This window comes from Mugil cephalus, chromosome 3, assembly GCF_022458985.1.
Source record: "Mugil cephalus isolate CIBA_MC_2020 chromosome 3, CIBA_Mcephalus_1.1, whole genome shotgun sequence".
Taxonomy (NCBI): Eukaryota; Metazoa; Chordata; class Actinopteri; order Mugiliformes; family Mugilidae; genus Mugil; species Mugil cephalus.
In genome coordinates, this window is record NC_061772.1 from 16,094,567 (window position 1) to 16,114,662 (window position 20,096).

Here is a 20,096-nt window from a genome sequence, read left to right on the forward strand (position 1 = left end):
TTATTTTACCGTAACGTTACTTCCCACACGGATTTATCTCACCGCGTGTGGAAGGAGCCATTAACGCTGCAGCGGAGAGGAAAAAAGAAAGACGTCAGTCACAACAGAAACTTGTCTCAACACGCGGTTTGATGGTACCGTTTTTATTGCATGAATTTGAAATAGCTGCAGAGAAACAAGAGTTCGGGTGAGTACAGTCGGTTTGGTGGTCTCCCTGTAGTGAAGAGACACGGTCAGTGGACATTCAGATGGCACGGCTAAGTTGATTCACCTTTCTGCTCGTGTGTAGACCACAAGACCAGCGCTTATATACTGCATTTTAACTGGTGAGTAATAAGAGGGCATGGGACTTTACTCCTTAATATTTCTGCAGATATAACAGGCTGTAAGTGAACCCCGGTGTGCTTCACGGCCTCATTCAAGTCGCGCAATGGTGAGTATGACATGGTGTCGCCATAGTAGTCATTATATAATGTAGGGTGGTGGTTATTGCTGGCTACTTGTGATACTGTGTGATAATTTGTCACATTTGGGAGATGCACTGTGCTTTGGTGTGTTACTCCCTCCAAGTAAACACTCAGCTTAAAACGTTTTCTATATGCAGCTGCCCATTCAAGTTGAGACATTAACCTATTATCAATCAATCAATCACAAAGATAACGCAAATGCAGTATACAAGGCCAAACTGTGTGGATTCAAACTCGGATCAATGACTCCATCTACAGGTCAGTTGTTGTACTGCAACGACAGAGGGGTGTCGACATGTTGATGAAGTATTGACAGTTCATACATTGTACAAAAAAAAAAAAAAAAAATCAACTCCCTTTTAGAGTACGTAGACCAGCCAAATATTAAAACTAAATTCTCACCATATGTAAAATGGTCTCTTAAATTTGTCAAAGTAACTTGGTCACTCAACTGTCACTGGAAAAAAAAACTAAACAAAAACAAAAACAACCCACTGAATTAATAGAAAGGTGATGGTTTGTTGTAGCTGAATATATCGGTCTTTCCCCACCCCACCCACACATTTTTTCCTATTTCAACTATAGGACTCTGGGATATGGGCTTTACAGTCAATAATACATTTATCCATACTATGTTCATATAATTAATAAAAAAATAAATACATCATACAAATAACAATGATTTGTAGTTGGTCAATTACCAAAAAGAAACAGATTCAGATACCATTGTATTGTTGACACATTTCAAGTTTAGGATTTCTCAATAAAACCATTTTCACTCCCAACTGATTTAAACCTGTAGTACTGAATGAAGCCTCTACCCTGATGTGGCTGTGCTATTGAGCTGGATGAGAGGGGCTTCCAGTCATCTATGGGGCTGTGATGTGAGCACTGGCTCTCTCAAGGCGAAATGTTAACACAGTCACAGAGAGCAACCAGGAGTAAAAGTGGATGCTGATGATTTTTGTTGGCAATGGGACCCAAACCAGCTCTTTGGCTTTGGCCGAAAAGCAGCGGGCACAGGATGAGCATGTTTACATGACTTCAATCAGTATATCTTGTAAAAAGGTCATATGAAATCTCTCCTTACAGTTTTTTGCTTAAGCGTTTTTTTTTTTTTTGTTGTATTTTTTTTTTTTTTTTTTACAAATTTTGTTTGTTTAGACATAACAAAACGGCTTCAACCAACAGAGAAAAGAAATCAACCAACAAAAAAATTCTCATGCTTAAGTTATGTCCCACTCTTACTGATTGCATTTGTAAAGTGACCATCTTAAAAAAATCTGTGTACATGTTTGTCAGTTTTAAACGTAACATTTGTGTTTTTATACATTTAAACAATTTTCTTCTTTTTTTTTGATAAAATTTTTATGCTTTTTTTTTTTTCCCAGCCAGCAGTTCCAGGTATTGCTCCAGAGTCAGTTCCAGACACCTGACCTGTCTATTCCTGTACAGCAGGAGGCGCAAGAGGCATGTTGTGTAGATGCTGGCTGTGGGAAGGACAAACGCTCCTTAAAAGAAGCTGTTGGGAAGCAATCGAGCAATTACTCTTTGTGATTTCAGTTCAGGTCCAAGAAAATTAAACCCATCTTATCTAACAATTCTTTTTTTTTTTGTTCTTTTTTTTTTCCTGAAGGAAATCGTTGCTTGCCCCAAAAAGACTGACAGAGAGAATATTCTGCAGATGTTTTAATACTACTAACAACCTCCGGAGGCTGGAGTCTGGCAGCAGAAGTGGGACAGGACAGTCAGTCAGTTGCAGACAAGGACAAGGGAGGAGGGACAAGTCAAGTAATCCCTATCTGCAGAGGTCCTCTTGTGTAGTGTCTCGCACATTTTTCCTCTTCTTGCTGTTGCCTTGGTGGTGTGGCTTGTTGCTCTGATGACTTTTGGTGCTAGAGGAGGAGTTCTGTTGCCCCTGGTGGCCACTCTTATGGTGGGATCGAGCCATCCTGGCCTGGGGACAGGGCACAAAGACACAGTCAGTGATCCTCCAGGATGTCCCTCAATATCGCAAATTTGGTTTAAGACATAGATATCTATCAAGCATAGTAAAACAGCTTGTCCAACACATTTTTTTTTTAAATTGTGCCATAAATAACATATTGTATTAGCATATTTTAGGCCGAGCTCAGCTTACCTTTCCCCCTTTGTTGCTTCCAGATGGAGTGCTGGTAGTGTGGCTCTGTGTTCGGTGATTACTGACCACAGCAGATTTTTCTCTGTGGGTACTAGATCCTCGGCCAGACTGCTGCTTGGCTGTCTTACACGGTGTGCCATCAGAGTCCTGGAGGAAACCAACAAAATGTGTGACTAAACAGTACACCAGAGCCTTTTTATATCGTCAGGAAGGTGTGAAAGTTGTAGAAAAATGTAGCAGTACAATATTTAAGGCTTTGTGTGTAGCTGCAGGACTGACCCCATCGCTGGAGGTGGAAGGAGAGGACGTGGAAGACGGTGAGAGTGGAGAGGAGGAGGGAGAGGAGCGCAGCGAAGGGGAAGGAGAGGAGGAGTTGGAGGAGGTTTTGCTGTGGGGAGCCGATGGCAGGACCACAACGTCATCGTCGTCATCGTCTTCAGGAACGTTGTTGTTGCATTCGTCGAGTTGCTGGGACTCAAACAACGCGACATCATTTCCTATGGATAAAGAAAGGTGACATAACATGTGAGAGACTAGGTTAGATCAGGTCTGGAGAGACTTTGAGGTCCAGACTGTGCCAGGTTAGATTGAGGTCTTATTTATGTTACAGCGGAAACATTTAACAGACGGGAGAAGAGCTTCAACATACTGTTGAGTGACAGGTCATTCTGAGATGGGCTCCCCCAGTTCTTTCGAATCCATTCCCTGTATTCGTCCACTTCTTGAGTTACTCGAATTATTCGGCCAAGTATACTGTTAATACACAAAGGGAAATACCTCTTATACCACAGCACATACCTGACAATTTAATACTGAAAAAAAGTGTCTACAAAGAACAAAATAAGATATTCATAAAACTGAAAGTGTGATGTGTGAGCTCCTCACCTCTCAGTCTCATTGTTGGGGTAATACTTAGCGATGGGTGACACGGCGTGGCTGAGCACCACATAGGCGTAGTCAAATGCCTGTTTCACCTGCATGGCACCGTATGAACTCCGGCCGACGTCGTTGTCTGTTGGACACAAGGCAGACGTCATATATATCATATATACATATCAACATATACCACTTCACTGTCTGCTAAGGGCCTTCAGGCATTGTGTCTATTCCTACCTGGCTGCAGCGGGTCCTCGATGTAGAGCATGGAGGGCCTGTAGCCATCCATCATGTTCTTCTGAACCTCATCTTTGGCAACATAGCAACCTCCGTCTTTTATCCTGATGCCTGTTTTCAGGTAGTTGAAGTGGCGACCGTAGAGCTCGAAGAACTCAATGAGCAGAACACCGATGTTGATGTTGGGACTGCACACATCCTCCCTGTAGTGAAGCTGGAAATGATCACAGGATGTAAGAATTATTTTACATGAATAAGTGATGGGTAATTTCAGTTTAGAAGGAATGGAGATATTTATCTAATTTGTAACAATTACAAATACCTGACCCCAGAGGACACACATCGATCAAGTATAACATTATGACCACTGTTATAATATTGTGTAGGTTTCCCTTGTGCGTCCAAAACAGAGAATGGAAATGGGCCTTCTGAGGGTGTCATGTGGTGTCTGGCAACACAATGTTGTTAGTGGGGGTCTTTGGGTCCTATGGGTTGTGGGCAGGTGCTTGTGGATCAGTCTTGTTCCAGTTCATCCCACAGATATTTGATGGTTTGGGATCTAGTGAATTTGGAGGCTGGATCGACATCTTGTGCCGTTTTTATATACATATATTTTTTTAGTTGTTCCTAAACTGTTTTTGTGTGTCTGTGTCACGGTGCATCCTGCTGGGGATGGCTTCTGCCATCAAGGAGTGTCATTGTTATGGGGTGGGGGTGTCTGGTCTGGTCTAGGAGAGTGGTACAAATCAAGAAGTTTCCCAGCAGAACGTTGAATTGTTACAAGATTGTTAATGTTATTTACTTCCCCTGTCAGTGGTTTGAATGTTGTGCCTCGTCAGTGTAGTTTGAACTACACAACTCACCTGCAGGAAGCTGACAGCCATGAGAAAGAGACTGTAGGAGCCGATTCCACCAGTAAAAACTTCATTAAGATCCCTCTGCAGGAGGAACTGCTTCAGGACCAGGACCAGGTAAGGCAGCACAGGGTATTTCTAAAGGAACAATTGGACATGGTAAAGACACCATAAAGGATAAATTTTGATGTCTACAGCACCTTCAAACATAAGTGGAAGAACTCGCACAATAATGGTGATTAGATCTTTTTGTAAGTCTCACTTTCAACATGTTGTTAGCAATGCCAGTTTACCTGGGCTATAAAATGACTATCCTTAATACACCACATCAGAAAAAAAATTAGAATATTGTAAAGATGTTACATGAACATTTAATTTTTAAGTTGCAATGTTCGTAAGACAAGAGCAATGCAGAACCCTGGCACTGCAAACTGTACCTCTTTGAATTCCTTGATGAGGCGAGCAGCTTTAACGCCACTCTTCACGTTGAAGCTGATGTCAACTTTGACCTCAGTAAAGGAGTCAGTCAGTTTGATGATGGGAACCTAGAGAAAGGAAAGGAGAATAAATGACTCAACTCCAGACAAGAAACACTTGTACATAAACCTGCATCCATAATCTGCTTCAAGTCTAATGTAAGCCTGAAAACAACATTAATCCTCTACGTAAATCCTAGAGCAAAGTGCTAATTGGAGCCAATTTAAAGTCCCTAACAAAAGAGAAACTGGAAACACAAAAAAAGCTTAAATCAAATCTTGTAAGTTCGGAAATACACACATTCATTGTTTAGACATGGTTTATAAACAGCACAAGTCGCTGGCATTCTGCTTCATGTACATGTCTGTACACATGCCTGAATGTAAGGCATTTATGCTAACCAGGAGTGTCAAACCTTTGGAACTGTCACAGCAATATAATATATTAATATATTCATTGTCAGAATGACAAGTAACAACAGACCTGAACACGGCCGACTGATTACTTACTGATAGAATCATTATTGACTATTATTGTACTCGTAAATGTGGCAGAAATTATAATTAATCAGAGTATGCAACTCAGGTCATAACCATGTTCTAAACTTAAAAACAAATACAAATCAACACATAAATCCATTTGTTAAGGTGAGCTCAGTCTTACCGTAGCTTTGTCCAGGACTTTGATGGAATTCTCATCTGCAACGTTTCTCTTCCGTAGAGCCTCTTCCAACGTCCAAAGCGGGAGCGTCTCCCACTTCCCAAATACGACCAGGTCAATGTCACTGGTGAAAAAACAGAGGCATGATTAATGTCCATTCTCTAACACAATTTCCATTTTTTCCTGATACAACATGATGAAAATATAGCAACATCACCGATTTCAAAAACAGTAAGACTATAATTACACTGCTGTGCCTCTTTCCAATAAAAAATTATATAAAGCTGTATAATCCTAAATATGTTTTTGAGTCATCTTTCTTTTTTCTCGTCAGGAGGAACTGGGCCTGTATACAGTAAATCAGACATTTTTAAATATCCCACACATGGTGGCTCAGTGCACACAGATGGCTTTGCTTCCCTCTTGTGGAAAAGTAACAAGCAACCCGACAGAGCTGAAGGAAGTCTTCCAATGTACACTAAGTCAGCAGTGCCATGTGTTCATTACATAATGTTACACACAGGCACCCAGTATAAACAAGAGGCACACGCTGTCACATGTGTACATGCACAGCACAAATGATCTGAACCTAGCAACTTTCTCACAAACAAATACGCTTTCTAAAATGTTTCCAAAGTCACACACGCCACCCACTGACATGTGAGCAGGAGCACATAGCTTAGTCCTATTAAAGTGCTCAGTATGGCCCACTAATCCAGGTTACCAGTCTGTGTCTGTGTGTTGAGAGGGCAGTTACTTATTGGTCAGCAGTAGTAAGCCTATCAGAATAAAGTTTCCGGATCAACAGCCCTTAAAATTAGTGATCAACATTATCCTCTAAAGAAAAGTTTGTCTAGACATGGAACTTAGTCATTCGTTGGGTGATAAGTAGACCTCAATCTTTGTGTTTGTTTGTGTTTTGTGGCAAATCAAGTTAGTGGAACTGAAGAACAATATCTTACTACCACCTCGCCAAACATTCATATTGCATCGTTTACACATTACTTCCACACTGCTGACATGTTCAGTCATGTGATTTTGGTTCCTCTTCTTCTCCTGCTTTTTGGATTTTTGGCAGATTTGACACAAGCCAACCGCCACCAAAACAGAGGAAGACGACGTTTTGACGATACAACAACCTGACTTGGTTTACAGCAGACCTAAAATAAATTACTAGCGGATGTATTTGGGTATATTAGGATCATCCGCAATACTGATAGACACATCCCTAGTAAAAAGACATTTGCCAGTCACAAGATGGCAAAAAGTAGAAAAAAATAAACTAACAAGCACAAAATCTCTGGCTGGATTAAAAAGCTGCGTAGCTTACCTTGTTGGCAGATAAAGACCAGTGCTGAAACTCCCAAACACTTGAACCTGGAAAGACAGGACAAGCACTGTTAATAAATTAATTCACACCAAAACATGGTACAACTGAATGTGTTTATAACCATGTTTCGTTAACTTTTTACATACTTTGATAGTTCTTCAGTAGAAATAACTGAACTGAGCAAATAAATATCACCAAACACCAACATAGCGTCCTTTCATATTCCCACGTTATAATTCACTGCTACAAAAACCTGTTCTTCAAGCTTCAATATTAGGACAGCTCAACAAAGTGCTGATTTATTAACAAGTCCAAACAAACTGCATGGGACTGGTGCCAACTTACGTATTAGGGGATAAAAAATAAAAAAAAACTCATGTAATGTGAGAATTCACCACTTCATCTGCATATCAGATATTCTTTGTTTCATGTCACACAATGTTTACATACAAGCAGCACCTTTATCCAGTGATCTCTTAACCTGCACGCTGTTAAAGGGACTAAAATATCCTTAACCCTCCCACAGAGCAGCGCACTAATAGACTTAGGCTTTGACCCCTCACTCTCTCTTAAAGTGTCCACCTACATCAGCTAGTAGTAAGAACGCTGGGTTACAGCTCAGTCACATGTCCAATGTAAAGCTGATTGTGTGAGAATTAATGAAGTTCTAAAGATTTTAGAAGAGTGAGGTAACTACAGGCAGTCATTAAGGTCACGTCCTGGCACATTCCAGGCCAACTTGTGTTATTAAATGTGGCCATTCACTGGTTGGTGTCTGACGCTTTTGAAAACACAGCTGAAACAAGACAGAATCTGGTGTTATTGATCTACCTGGCAAGGTCAACATTCATGTGGAAACAGACTGTCTGGTGGATGTCCTGGCACCTAAGCTAATTAAACAAGCATACCACTGACTGGACCTGCTAAGCTCAGAGCAAACACACTTTGAAGTTCCTCTATCGACAGCTCCTCTATCAATACAATAAAATTTGAGGTGATGCTGATAACTTGACCAGAAACAGCACAGAGTGTTATGCAGCAGGGAGATAACAGAGAATGAGAGGATGCTTTATGAAAGGCTTGATATCACATGATGCTAGCTGTATGCTAACTGTGGTAATTAAGAGCAAGTCACAGAGATCACCGAGGCAAATGCAGCCTCATCACACTTTTCCATTCATCAACCTTTATTTTTTTTATTATTATTACCTCAGCACTGGGCCACAGGTCGTGGATGACTCCCTTGATTCTGTCCACCACCTCCAGCCTCATCTTTTCCTCCTCCGGCCGTGGGGAAATGTACTCATAGAAGTCACTGATTTCCTCGTGCAACCTGCAGGGCACAAAGAAGACAAAGCCGTGAGGAGAGAGGCAGGAAGTGAAAACAAACAGGTGCAAGGGTCAAACACTGTTTTTACAATCACTGTTAACTGTCACACGGTAAGTACTCTTTCTCGTGGCACAAAAAGGAACGGTATACAATGAAAGGGACAACAGTCACTGTCAGCGATGCAGATGTGAGACACTGAGTCACACTGACAGGATATGGCTAATATTTGTGCTCTTTTCTCCAGAAGAAACTTGGAAGACGTCCCTTCCTGCAAGCAAGGAGTTCCTTAAAGGGCTCCGTTTAAAGAAAAACAGAATTATTTTTTTATCTATTTATCTGTTTGGAAAAGTGTACTATGGTAATGGTTTGTTACACAAATGGCATGTCTTGTGTACTCACGTGTATTCAGTTTAAGACTTTTTGTACTAAACAGGCCAAGATATGAATTTATGCAACAGCAGAATGGGAAGCAGGGTGTTGCAAAAACACCAATCCTTGGCAAATAAAACTTTCTAAAAATGAACGAATAATTCCATTATCAGCTTTTCTGTGGAGGTGTAGGTAGATTATGAGCAAATCCTTGGTTTGTTGGAATATTAGTAGCAAGTGTATTCTGTCCAAGTGGTATGACTTTATGGAGCTTGTTATGGGGATTTTTCCAAGCAAGAAAAAAAAAATCACGGTAACACAGCTGTGTGGTTCAATATTTATTGAAAATAAAGGGGTTAATTGCACCAGAAAGAGTGAAAAAATAATAGTGTTGTCTTCCCAAAGAGAACTAGAAACCAACAATTTCTCTTCTGGTGAAGTGCAGAATAAAAACAAAACAGGAATCCCTGTTGTCTTCCAACACAATCAGCAAAAAGGCTAAGCAAGGGTGCCACATTTGTCCTTGGAACAGGTCACTCTGCCTACATGTGTTGACCTTTTCACTGACCAGTTTTGTCTACACACACATAGAGGCAGGGTTGCCTGCCCACACAGTCCGTGTGGGCAGGCAATTGTGAACACAAACACGGCGACACACGCAGGCAAATGTGTACACGCACAGTTCAGGCCAGTAGCAGGCTCATTCCACTTGGCAGATGATCGAGGGAGAGGGAGAGGAAAAGTGACATTATGCTTTTGTAAATAAAAATATGGCAACAAAGCAAAGCATACCAGAGAGCGGGACAAGAAAACCCCTAGCAGCTACCACCACTGACTGACTGTTGTTTGGATTAAGCCCCAAAGAGCGCTGTGTGTGTCTACTGTCTGGGATTTATGTAACAAGCTCCCTTCTCTTTATTGTTTCTTGGGTCACAGACGCCCAGTTGAGTAGAAGCCCATGACACAAAGCTGCAGGTTCACCAAGAATATAGAGAAAACACTTTGGAAGATAAAAGAGAAGAGGACTGGACTAGTTGGACCAGAGGGAATAGATCTGCTCTCAAATGCTATTATAGTGTCCTTGAGGAAAAAAGCAACAGGCCAAGTCAAACACAAATCTCTGTGGAATTAACGTGTGTGTAAGCAAACATTTAAAATATGAAAATCACAAGCACATCTGCTGAAACCTCATAACTCTTGTTTTTCATTCTAAATTATTCCAATTGTAGTAAAAACAAATGAAAACTCCCAGTGCATGATTAATGCATACCACTGTCGGCCTGAATGTTGCCTAACTGCCTGCTCAAGTCTACATTTAAATGCAGATGAACTTCAAGCAGTACTCACTGGAAACAAACGACCACTATGGTCAGAACGTGACCACACAAGATCCTAGCGTTGCATATTGTATCTTTCTCCCGACACTAGAGAGCTGATATTTATCTGTTCCACTGACACATTAACTAGAAAGGACGTTTTTTATCTTCAGACAAACAACTGCAAATATGAAAGGAAAGCAAATCACATGAATGCATTTTATTGGCTTCCTTTGTTTACACCAAAATGCGAGACCAATAGAAACAGAGTTCCGGTTTTTGTGTTGCTTTTTGAGAGTTAGTCATGTGACAAAGTGCATCGAGCAGTTCTCCCAACTCTGTTGATGAGGTTCTTTCAAAAAACAAACAAACAAAAAAAAGGTGATAAAACCAGGGAGAATACCAGACACACTTCACACAGTCTGTCTTAAATCATTTCCGTTTCCATTTGTTGCCCTTCCTACAACACAGCCCATGACAACCACTTTTGTTTTTAATGACTAATCTCTTTTCCCTGTGCAGAAACTACAGTCCTCCGTGGTATTTATTAGGTTTCATTTAAGGGTAAAAGAAAACTCAGCAGCTACATTATGCATCAATACAAATACATCTGCTTTTAGAGAAAAATGTGGCTCAGTACTGTATCATCAAAAAGACCTCAGCCACCTCTGTACAGGTTAATTCAATGCACTGTTACTGGACTGGACAGTTAATGCCAAGAACAGTCCCAATTGGTATTATTATTTTTCTTCAGAGCATGTGACCATTTTTACTCGACAACAGTATCAGTAGGTTTCATTTCACTGCAAACTGTTTACTATTCCTCCTTGGGACATCATGTGACAGCAGCAGCCACAGAAATCACTTCTGAATGCCCCGCCTTCATGGATCAAATTACAACAGTCCTACTGCCTGCCTGCCTGAAAGCACATGGACCCTTGACACTGCTTATCAGATAAGCCCACTTGCCTATATCATAGTAATGTTTTGTAATCTCGTGGAACAGGTTTCCAAAGAGCTAAGCTTCCCTGGGAGAGAAAAAGAAAAATCTCTCCTTGGCACTTCTATATATATTTTAATGTTGCAAGTCATGCTGATCATTGTCTGTAACATTGGTGCCTTTTCAGTTAAAGCTGGGTTTAAACTGAGTGTAAGTATGACACGACTAAATAATCAGTTAAGGATGAAAGGGGTGAATGGCTGCAACGGGGCATAAAAGAGCTTCCATTCACAGTTTAGCCTTTAAGTCAAGGACAAACAAGGAAATGTCTACTATGAAACGTACTTAATGGGCTACAGAGGAAATCTCAACTTTCCTACAGGGCCTTTGGGCTCCTGAAAGGAGGAGGAGGAGGAGGAGGAGGAAAAGGGTAAGACGTGATGGAGCAAAGGAAAAGAGAATAAAAATCAAGAGGAACTAGGCGGTGAAAAGGAACAGACTGAAAGCCAGACACACGAAAGGTGAAACAGAAAAATGGAGAGAGAGAGTGGATTGGGTGTGGTGCTAAAATGCCTTCACATGAATGAGAGCCATCTGTTACGTTGGGCAGAATGAAGGAAAAAGAGGTTACAGTCACATCAGTGCACAGCAGCTATTCAGGTACTTTGGCACTATGGCACATCTGTGTCCTGACAAATACCTTGAATTTGGCATTTAATAGCGGCAACAGGACATAGCATTTCTTTTAGGTAAGCCTTTCCAGTTTTCAGCAACCCCAGGCAATTACCAAGACTAGGCCCCTACCTAAATGAACAGAGGAAGAGTCATTTCGGTAGTTAAGGGCATGTATAGAATTACTAGTAACAAGAGAAAAAGTTTGGACTGGCTGAAAATACGGTTTAAAACGCTTTTTTTCTTCAACTATGCAAATGCAATTTTGCACGACAACAACTTCCATCATGGTTAAATCAAGAGTCGCTTGGCACGGACAACGTTTCTGGTTCGTTTCATCACATCACGTCATACTTCCTGCCACCATGCACTTGACACTGTTGTAAACATCAACTGTGGGCCCACTCAAAGAGTCCAGGCGTCACGACCGTATTTTTGTGACAGGCTTTGAATTTTGGGACCTCAACAACGTTCACAACAAAAGGTTGCTTCTACCGCTATAGACCCGGTGGTGTTATGTGACACTGCCGTGCTGTGTCTATAGAAGCTCCGCATTCAACAAGACCAGCTTCATGTTGCCAGGAGGCAAAACAAGTGGTGTCACACACTGCTTTTCAGAACGAGGGCAGCCGCAAACAGAAGCTGAGGTGTCGATGTCTCTCGGATGGCAGATTCATTAATGTTTCATCAATGAACTGACCTGGTGTGTGTGTGTGCTGGCCACTGGGACGAGCGACTCTGGTTACACAGCCAACTCGCTGCTCGGTGCTAGCGACAGGCTCGGTCATGCCTGAGTGAAGCAGCACGGTGCCGTGGTCAAAACAGGAACAGCTGGACTATAAATACGGTATTTCAATCGCCAGGATAAACGTATTGTTTACTGGGCCTGGAGTAGCATTACAGTCGACTGTCACCATCTGTACAGCTGTCAAATTATACATTTAAATGGTCATTTATTTATTGTGTGATCTACTTTGACACACGCTGAATTACGTAGGACAAATTACGTAGGTCACTTTTTGTTTACGTTCAAAATAGTCAACATGATTAAAAAAAAATATATTGTGCAAATGTGTAACAATGTGCAAATTGTTTCCATCTATTCGTTTCTTGACTTGTGATCGCTTACGACTATTCGGCTACCCTTCCTGTGAGGCCTGTGTGGAGAGGCTTGCTGCTTTCAACAACAAGCCTGACAGCTACAAATGAGTGGGTCGCTCGCAGCTTTGCCACCGGTTCAAAGTTTGGTATAGCTGTGCTTTATTTGCAGTTTGTATGCAAGAGTACAGAAATGTTACAACTTGATGCCAAGTGCAGGATCCATTAAAGGATATTTTTTTAACCTCTCAATCTCTCAACAGGAGAAACAATTCCAAACGAATCCACCGATAGTTTAGGATTTCAAGTTCCACTCCTTTCTGTTGTCGACCGTAATTAACACGGACAATGACAGAGAGAAGCTGTCAACGCTCAGTCATTCTGTTCAGAAGCTGAGAAGGTCATAGTTCAACAACAGGCTATGAAAAAAACAAAACACCGTGTGTCGCATGCTGACTGCATCAGTCTGGAATACAAGAAAGGTTTCCATTGGACAGGAAGAGTGAAAAAAAAAGAAAAATACATTCCTCACTACACATGGGAAGGCTGTGCTATGGACAGCTGCCCACACGTGCTGTTCAGAGCAGGCCTGTTTCACATGCAGTCCAAAGGAGCAGCAGGCAGCCTTCGCTCTGTACAAGCTCACACGTTTTTGGCTGAGGGCCAGCCAGTGAGCAGCGAGATAAAAAGGGGAGAGTGACGTAGATGTGAACGGCAGTAGATGCTAGATGAACCATAGTTCTAATAATGGAGCTAGGGCGGCTATGCTATCTGTGCGCTAGCGCGTGAATCTCTAAAAGACAGCAGCAATAAATCCACGGGTTGGGGCAGCTCATCAGTGAGCGATTAACCACACATTTCATTAGCTCACAAGTGATGTTCTGCTCCGCCACTTGAAACTAGCTGCCAACACACGGCACCGCTAAAATTACTCAAGTGCCTATTGCTCTTGAATAAGTCACTGAGCAATGGCAGTGATTAAAAAAATGGAACAGGTCATGGGGAAAGTGTGGAAGCTCGACTTTTGCAGTCACAGGGAGGGGCTTTAGTTCTGCCAAGCAGCAGGAGTAGGGGAAAGTCCTTCAGGCTGGCAAAAATAAGGGACGCAGGAGACTGAAGAAGTGGTGCAATCTTTTAACGCAAGCAGTGTAGTCAAGGTGTATGTGCGACTAGCAGCTTAACTAACATTTTAACTATCTGAAAGCCTCCACAATCCACAATCAACTTGCCACCTGTGATTGACTTAGTAATCTAGACTATTAGAACATGAAAACAGTATTCATGCGTGTCTCCTGTAACATGTAACCTGAGCCCTGAAGAACGCAAATTAATCTGATTTTATACCAATAAAGTTACATGACAGCAGGAGAGGTAATTTAAGATGGCCCATCCCACATAATACAGGATCCAACCAGTAAATCCACCTATCCCTCTGAATTCATTCTCTAACAATGTCCCTCTGTTACAAAATGTCTGGAACTTTGGCCTACACAATAAATGCCCACAACGCTACCAGATCAGAGGACAGCTTAGCTGGACAGAAATGGACGACAGCTCTCCCACACTACACTGACTTCCTGTGTCCACACGAAGAATCTAAACTGTTGTTCCACCCAACCCGCCGGCGTGCGCGACAACAAAGTTGGGCCGAAACACTCCCTTCGACCCCCCAATCCGATTGGGCAAACGGAAGACGCGCTCGAGTTTCTGTTCCACGAAAGTTGGTTTTGTTTATTACAAGTGAGGCTGTGTGCGGCGTGTAAGCGCTGGTCCACTGCCATCGTGAGAGGGCTGCTTGCTCGGACCCACACCGCTCCAAAAAAAAAATAAGCACACGCCTTCGTCTCCGTAGTGTAACCCACATGGCCAAATATAGCGTAAAGATGATACCATTTGTAGTTTTGCCAATTTTCACTGTTTTTGCTATATGCAAATAACAGATTCAACATCAATTCTCAGGTTTGTGTATGTCTGCTCCCAAGTATCTCACGCTGGCTGATTAGGGAAATTGAATGTTACGCCTTGCATTCAAATATATGAAAAAAATGGGATTTTATATGTAAAACTCATGCGAAGTTTCAGAAAACATAAAAGCCCCATTCTTAACATTCCATTACACCAATTTCTCCTGAAACACCAACATGCATACCATCAAGCCAGGCTGCGCTTCGCAACACAGCACAGTTCTATCAGTGCCAACATCAGCTGAGGTCAACACAACATATGCTGCAATGCATTGCAAAGTGCAATGGAAACACTTTTATCGCATTTCCCCATAGGGATGGGAAACAAATATATGCAGATGTGTGTGTGTGTGTGTGTGTGTGTGTGTATATATAAATATATATGTATACACTACAATTTTTTTTAAAAAGTCATGTTTTGGAAGGAGCATGGCAGCAGCAAAACTTGAAACCATCAAAATTCAAAGGTGACGTTTGGAGGCACTCTGGCTTTCAAATGGAAAAAAAACTAATAAGCTGGACAAAGAGTATGGAGTTTGCAAACTGTGTTTCGCTCCAGTTAGATATTCAGGGAACAAAACCAACTTGCGAACTCATCTAACGAGACACTGTGAGGTTTAAGAGCAGCAGTGGCCGCTACGTGCACTTTAATTCCTTCATACATTTCAGCTCAGTGTGTTTAGTGACACATAGTACTTATGCAATATGTATGCATAGGCATTTTATTTTCACAATTGTTCAGGGGAGTTGTTCAAACAGTGACACACATTTTTGTTCAGGGAGACAACTGTGAACTTTATTTTGACAAAGTGGCAAAAAACTTGATCCACTTTTTCTGTACAAGTGCAATAATTGGAAAAGGTAAATATGAATTTGGCCTAATATTGTTTTTTGTCCAATGAATTATCACTGTCATCTCATGTACATATATACAATTTGTATTTTAAGCTGCATTTGAAATTTCACAGTGAACTATGTAGAATACTGCAATATATCGCAATATCATAATACCGCAATAATGTATCGTGATACGTATCGTATTGTGAAGTCCTTGCCAACACCCATTCATATGCCCGTGTCACCAGAGATGACGCAGGGGGTCATGTGACCAGTTCATCTTGAAGTCTCGCACGGCGAGAATCTAAGAGAGTGACAGCTCATTCGCGAAATGCATACAAAGCACAACTGTACTTTGTTGAAATTTCAGAAATATCGCTTTTATTTAGCAAACAAATGTAATGCAGTTATAAACAAGCATCTACTCAATGGGTGAGATAAATTAACAATATGAGACTTATTTATCAGTCCGGCACTGTTCCGCCTTGTAAGGCAGCAGACTCGTATATCAACCGACTAAAGCTCCACAACAGTTGATCGAGAATTTTGACACTCATAAGTTTACTCTCTTGTAACTGACTCAATGACATCGTGCAGCCAAACTGTAATCTCAGAAGTTAGATGGAATAACAGTGGTTGGTTTAGAAACTGTAATGAATTGTAATATGCGTAAGGTATCACTTTGTGCGCCGCTCCAAACGCACTTGCAAATCAACTGCCAACCATTGGAGGTGGATGTGGATCACCCTTCTACAAATCTCACTTTCAGACTGAATATCCCAAGCACCAACTAAATCTATAAAAAGTGGTGATTTAACGGTGTGACTGTATAACTCAACAAACACACTGTAGGTCCACACGTGTGTATTTCAAAATAAATTTCCTGTAATGCTCTAATGGCATTGTGATGCACCAGACTGTGGTTAGACAGACGGCCCTCAGTGGTGGTGGTGGTGGTGGTGTGTGTCTGATCAAGGCTGTAAGGTCCAAGTTCTGGTATTAGCAGAGCTAATCACTGAGGAATGTCCTTATGCAAACACAGGACTCCCATATTACTATAAATGAGAATCAGCCAAACACTGAGCTCCACACTCTGGTGTTCTGCTTGTCTGCGCACGTCGAAGAAAAAAGGGGTGGGGAGAGGGCCAAATCTCTTCCCCTAAAAGTCTTTAAACCAGAGCTCCACCTACCAAAACATTTCTCCCCAGTTATCGCATTTAAAAGAACCACCGGTAACAAATTATTAAATGTAAATGTTAATATCCTGGCCTGTTAAAAACGGAACAGTAGTATGCACAAATCTGTTGGTCAAACAAATTCTATAAGCCCTCTTATGAGTCAAGTCTCACGCTAAAAGAAGGAAGTGCGAGTCTCAAGTTTGTAAACCATTCACTAAATGAAGTGCATGCATGATTTAAGAACCACCAGAAGCAAAAATGCAGGAAGCATAAACTGCCATCACGAGTGAGGCCTCTTCTTACTCTAGTGGTCATGACGACGTTACACAGGTATTAGTGTACCAAAAAAACACGACACCGTGCCAATCAATCCTCGGCCCCTCAAGGTTTCAGTGGTTATAAAAGGTGTGTTGTTTGCTGCCGACTGACAAGTCAATAAAACTCTCAACAACAAAATTCTCATGTAGCATAATCTACCTTTATCTGCACATCTGTATTCTTAGTATTTGTCAAAAAAAAACAAGCATTTTAAATCACCTGTGCCTTGGTTTATTGCGACTCCAATCTTAGAAATACAAAGTTGTCTAATCTGAAAGGACACAGACAAGGAAATGACTGAGTAAAAGGATTACAGTACACAAACAGGATACAGGAGTGAAAAAAAAAAGGTCTCCGCCTACCAGACTGAAAACTACTTGCAAAACATATAATCCCAAAAGGGACAGAAAATCCCTCAGACTTTCAATAACACATGAATGGTTACTCCTGTATGCCCTTGGAAACGAAACCTTGTTTCCAGATTGGTATGTCCACGCTATCACGCTATCACGCAATACCACGACCGACCAGCGGGGCAGACTGACATCAAAGCTGCAGTGTCACATCCGGTTCTACCAATGCATACCACAAGCAACATAACACTGTCTAACAAGCCAGCTGCAACAAATGAGCAGTCAGCACAACTGAAGACCAATTTCGAGATGCATATTGTTGTTTTGCTGAGCAATCTTGTAATTGTCCAGCTTTTGGAGTGCGCTTGCATGTTTTGTGAAGGGTGAGTCGAGGAACTGGCAAAGGGCACCCCTAAATTTATGTACCACAAAGTTTACACCTCATGTGTAATATTTAGCCCTTTTGTTTGCCAGCAATTCTTTTGACTTTTTGGGTCACTTGAACCTGATGTGTACAGCATTACTCATCGCCTCTAAAAAAATTAGTTCACCAGTTTTCTTCTGGAACACTGCAAACTTTATATGTCACCACAAGTGATGTACAGTAACCCACGTCTCATAAACCAGTCAAACAAGTCCTCCTCGATGTTCTTCCTATTTGAGCCAGAATTAAAGGCAGGACAAAGGCTTCTGGTTAATTCTGTGCACTTTTTTAACGTGTGAATCCCATGTGTGACCTGTATTAGGTTCAGCTAGCCGGTGAAGTAAAACGACCTGCACCTTAAATTTGCTGCATAAAATGTGCTACTTTGACAGATCCGTCGTGGGGCTTCGTTGGAGTTACCCAACTCAATGGGTGGAGCTGCCAAAGTGGGTGGGGTGAGGCTGTCAACCCAAGTTTATCCTGTGCTTGTTATTTCAGCGTGGAAGTGTTTAAAATAGGTGAAATAACAGTGAAACCTAACCCATGGTACACACTGGCTGCCCTGAAACGATTCCAGTCGCACACTCCTCCTCTAGTCACTGTGTCTGCCACAGTAAAAACTTGAGGTCTCTCAACGATAAAGAAATAACAATGTGAACAGCTCTCATAACAATGTGCAATACACCTGTGAAATAAATCCACATGGTGTGCAATAATTCCCAGTGACATGTAATACCACTGACTGACTATGATTGGGATGTTATGACGTGTTTTACTTTTTTCGCACACATTTTTTAATCTTTTTTTCTAACACTTCCTTTATCTTTTTATTTATTTCCATTTTCCTGTACTTCTGTGGCTCCTAGGGGGACCTAATTTCGTCGTACCTGTACGGTGTCTAAAAAGACATCCTATATACCATTCTATTCTCCCTGTGGGTGTGAAAACCAGGAGATAATCTCTAAAAATGAGAATCTAGCCAACTTCAATAAACTGCCTTACCCAACAATTCCCTCTGAGTAGTTCCTGTCTTTCCACGGCGTGCCAGTGTAGCCGTCATATCCCCCCGTGTTGAAGCCACTGCCACTGTTCAGGAGGCTGGAATTGAATCCGAAAGTGCTAGCTTTGTTGTCTCTTTTTCTTTTGTTGGGGTGTCCGTCCGTCACTCCCCTCCACACCACAGCGACCCCGCTGCCCTCCTGCTGCTGCTGCTGCCCCCCTCCACCGACAACATCCCTGCCAGCTGCTCGGTGGTTGTGGTTGCTATTGGTTTCCAGTGGTATAAAGTCCCGTTGTTGGGCTAATTCCCCGTCCCCAACTGAGGCCGACATCCCCTGAGTCTTGGCTTCTCCGCTACCGGTGTTCGAGTCGCCTGTCCCGTTTCTGCTGGCGAGGACGGCTCCCGACGCCCCGTTCACGGTCGCGTTCAGGCTCTGAGATCCCGCGGCGTGGCTGCTGCTGCTGTTGACTTGCAAATACACCAGACCCTGCGTCGTCTCCCAGATCTGCATCCACAGGTTGTTAGCGGGTCCGCGTTGTTCTGGTTGAAACCAGGCGATTCTCGGATCCATCAAACGACACTGTAGGCAAACCGCCCCCCCTGCCCCTGCCCCACCACCCCCACCAGCGAGCAGTGCTCAGCTCGTGTGCAGCTAGCCAGGACGCTAGCTAACGTCAGCTAGCTCTGGTCCTGCCCGTTACTTCTAGAATCTGGTAAAAACTGGTTCCTCGTTGGAGACGAAACAAACAGCTGTCAACAGAAAAACATCCACGGAAACCAAGACAATGACGCGAATTAAATATTAAAAATGGTAGCTGGAGACAAAGTTGCCGTAGAAGAGTGTAGAAACGTGCTGCCTCTCTGACTCTGACCCTTTCCTCCTCCCGACTGTGGGTCCCTCAATGGCGGAGTGTACCAGACCTGTGCGCATGCGCGAACAGAGTGAGGAATAGGCGTGGTAAAGCGGTGTTACGCAACAGACAACTGTTTCTTGTTACATAACAAAGTCTGATTTATTATCCTCCCATCAAGGTACAATGGATTTATGTTATGACCTAGTGTTACTATTTAACAAAATACACGTTTGATACTAGGCTACCCATCACCCAGCTTTACTTACCACAGTCAACCCCCCCCAAAAAACTCACATAATGCAGCACAGTAAATACAATCTGTTGCAGCAGGGGAGAGTGTTGGGTCAGAGCTTTAGGGGTGCTTTAATGTCAAACTGCTGTCAAAACAAACTTAAAGATATG

The 20,096-nt window shown here is 42.2% G+C and overlaps 1 protein-coding gene across 1 annotated transcript; it reads right to left on the bottom strand.

Annotated features, from left to right (window-relative positions):
• Window positions 1–127: 127 nt before the first annotated feature.
• On the bottom strand, window positions 128–19,755 carry tent4b (terminal nucleotidyltransferase 4B). Its single transcript, XM_047580224.1, has 12 exons — window positions 18,843–19,755; window positions 8,251–8,374; window positions 7,042–7,088; window positions 5,715–5,835; window positions 5,012–5,119; window positions 4,584–4,712; window positions 3,721–3,934; window positions 3,493–3,619; window positions 3,257–3,360; window positions 2,887–3,104; window positions 2,608–2,754; window positions 128–2,424 (listed from the first exon to the last, which is right to left on the bottom strand). The coding sequence occupies exons 1-12, from the start codon at window positions 19,409–19,411 to the stop codon at window positions 2,266–2,268; spliced, it is 2,067 nt and encodes a 688-aa protein (XP_047436180.1). The 5' UTR covers window positions 19,412–19,755; the 3' UTR covers window positions 128–2,265.
• Between the last annotated feature and the right edge of the window lie 341 nt (window positions 19,756–20,096).

What these genes read in the sequence shown, in the direction of transcription:
- tent4b (XM_047580224.1), bottom strand. Translation starts at nt 19,411, where the DNA reads ATGGATCCGAGAATCGCCTGGTTTCAACCAGAACAACGCGGACCCGCT. An exon ending in ACCTGTGGCCCAGTGCTGAG is followed by an intron (nt 7,089 to 8,250) that starts GTAATAATAATA and finishes CTGTCTTTCCAG; the next exon opens with GTTCAAGTGTTTGGGAGTTT. An exon ending in GGTCTTTATCTGCCAACAAG is followed by an intron (nt 5,836 to 7,041) that starts GTAAGCTACGCA and finishes TTTTTTCACCAG; the next exon opens with TGACATTGACCTGGTCGTAT.